Here is a 1,530-nt window from a genome sequence, read left to right as displayed (position 1 = left end):
CACTCGTCCCACGTACTGAGACAATTAAGCCACAGGAGGTCTTTATCAAATAATGCACTCTCTTGCTTTTCCCATACACAGTAATGAGCGGGAACGGAGGATTTAATACCAGGGTAGGCGACACTCAACAGCCACTTGCACAGCTTGGTATATTTAGCTAAGTCCTTGGGCAGAAAACCGTGGCTTTGCCCACGATATGCACTGAAAGATGCCTGTCATGGCCTGAAACAGGCCTGTCCAGCTTTTCAGGAAAAGATAAGCCTCGTCCAAGCAAGGTAAAGGCCACTGCCATGCAGGTTTCTGGGCCTGGGTAGGGCTTTAATTTTTAATTTCATCTCCACCTAGGGCCAGTCCTGTCTTCACTAGGAGGCCCCAACCCCACCCAAGCGGCAGCGTGCTTTCTGCTTGGATCATCCGGCCCCAGCCTCCTGGGGCCCTCACCGTGCCTTTCTAACCAGAGGCTGGGCTTGCCCTGGCCAGGCCCCTCCCACGGCAGGCTCCATTCATGCAGACACCCACGTATATAAAGTATCGTTCAACCAACCCAGACAGGCCGCGGCACAGACGGGGTCCCCTTGGAGGGGCCCGAGTTTCCCACCCCTGTGGGAAAGAGAACAGGCCCTCCTATTCTCTGCGTTCCCAAGGTCAGGGGGCACATGCAGGCTGCGGCCATGCCCGGGCCAGAGGAGGAGAGTGCGGGCTGGTGAAAACGAGCCCAGACATACTCACGGGGTCCGTCAGCATGGCCCGGCAGTGGGAAGCCAGGGCCAGGAAGGCCAGCAGGTTGAACACAAGCCCGTTGATGACACTGTACACGTAGTCCCGGGACGGAATCAGCATGACGAAGAGGACCACGAACTCCGCGTAGAGGACCAGGAACCAGGTGACGATGGCACAGGCGATGCCACAGCCGTCGCGGATGAACCACATGGTTCCCGCGGGACGGGGGTGGGGAGGCGGGATGCACTTCTCCGGCTGGAGGTACTCCGGCTTCCGCTCAATGTCTCGGAAGTGGTGAGCGGGGATAAGCATCATAAACTATTCTGTCCATACTGGCATCTGGAAGAGAGAGGGAAGGATCCAGAAATGGCGGCGTGGTCTAGTCGTCTGGGAGACTTGATGAAGCTACCTTTCCCAAGGGAGCCGTGAGGATCTGGGTGTGAACTTCTAATTGAAAGCTGCCTACACCTGTTCACTTCCAACGCTGAGTTCTTGTCCCTACTCCTGAGAGCTAAGTTAACCTCTGTGAGACAGGGCCACCTTGCCCAAAGCCGTCACGTGACAGATAAAGAAGGACGGGGAGCTTGAAACGGGCAAATGCCGAGCTTCCCTGGTGGTCCAGTGGTAAAGAATCCACCTGCCGGTGCAGCAGACATGGCTTTCATCCCTCCGCTGGGAAGACCCCACATGCTGCGGAGCAACTAAGCCCGTGGACCGCAGCTGCTGAGCCTACACTCCAGAGCCCAGGAGCCGCAACTAGGGAAACCCATGTACCTTAGAGCCTGTGCTCTGTAACAAGAGAAGCCACTG

At 56.9% G+C, this 1,530-nt stretch overlaps 1 protein-coding gene across 6 annotated transcripts in view; it reads right to left on the bottom strand.

Moving 5' to 3' along the window:
- Positions 1 to 1,530, bottom strand: part of ZDHHC3 (zinc finger, DHHC-type containing 3) — a 68,496-nt gene that overhangs the window by 45,956 nt on the left and 21,010 nt on the right. For all 6 annotated transcript variants that reach the window (XM_010862426.1, XM_010862421.1, XM_010862420.1 and 3 more), the window contains exon 2: positions 730 to 1,059. In XM_010862426.1, the coding sequence (XP_010860728.1) occupies positions 730 to 1,035 (306 nt within the window). In that variant the 5' untranslated portion in view covers positions 1,036 to 1,059. The remainder of the gene's footprint in view (positions 1 to 729; positions 1,060 to 1,530) is intronic.

The sequence above is a fragment of the Bison bison genome, unplaced genomic scaffold (assembly GCF_000754665.1).
Source record: "Bison bison bison isolate TAMUID 2011002044 unplaced genomic scaffold, Bison_UMD1.0 scf7180017864482, whole genome shotgun sequence".
Classification (NCBI taxonomy): Eukaryota; Metazoa; Chordata; class Mammalia; order Artiodactyla; family Bovidae; genus Bison; species Bison bison.
Note: the sequence above shows the minus strand (reverse complement) of the source record. Positions and strands in the feature narration are given on the sequence as shown.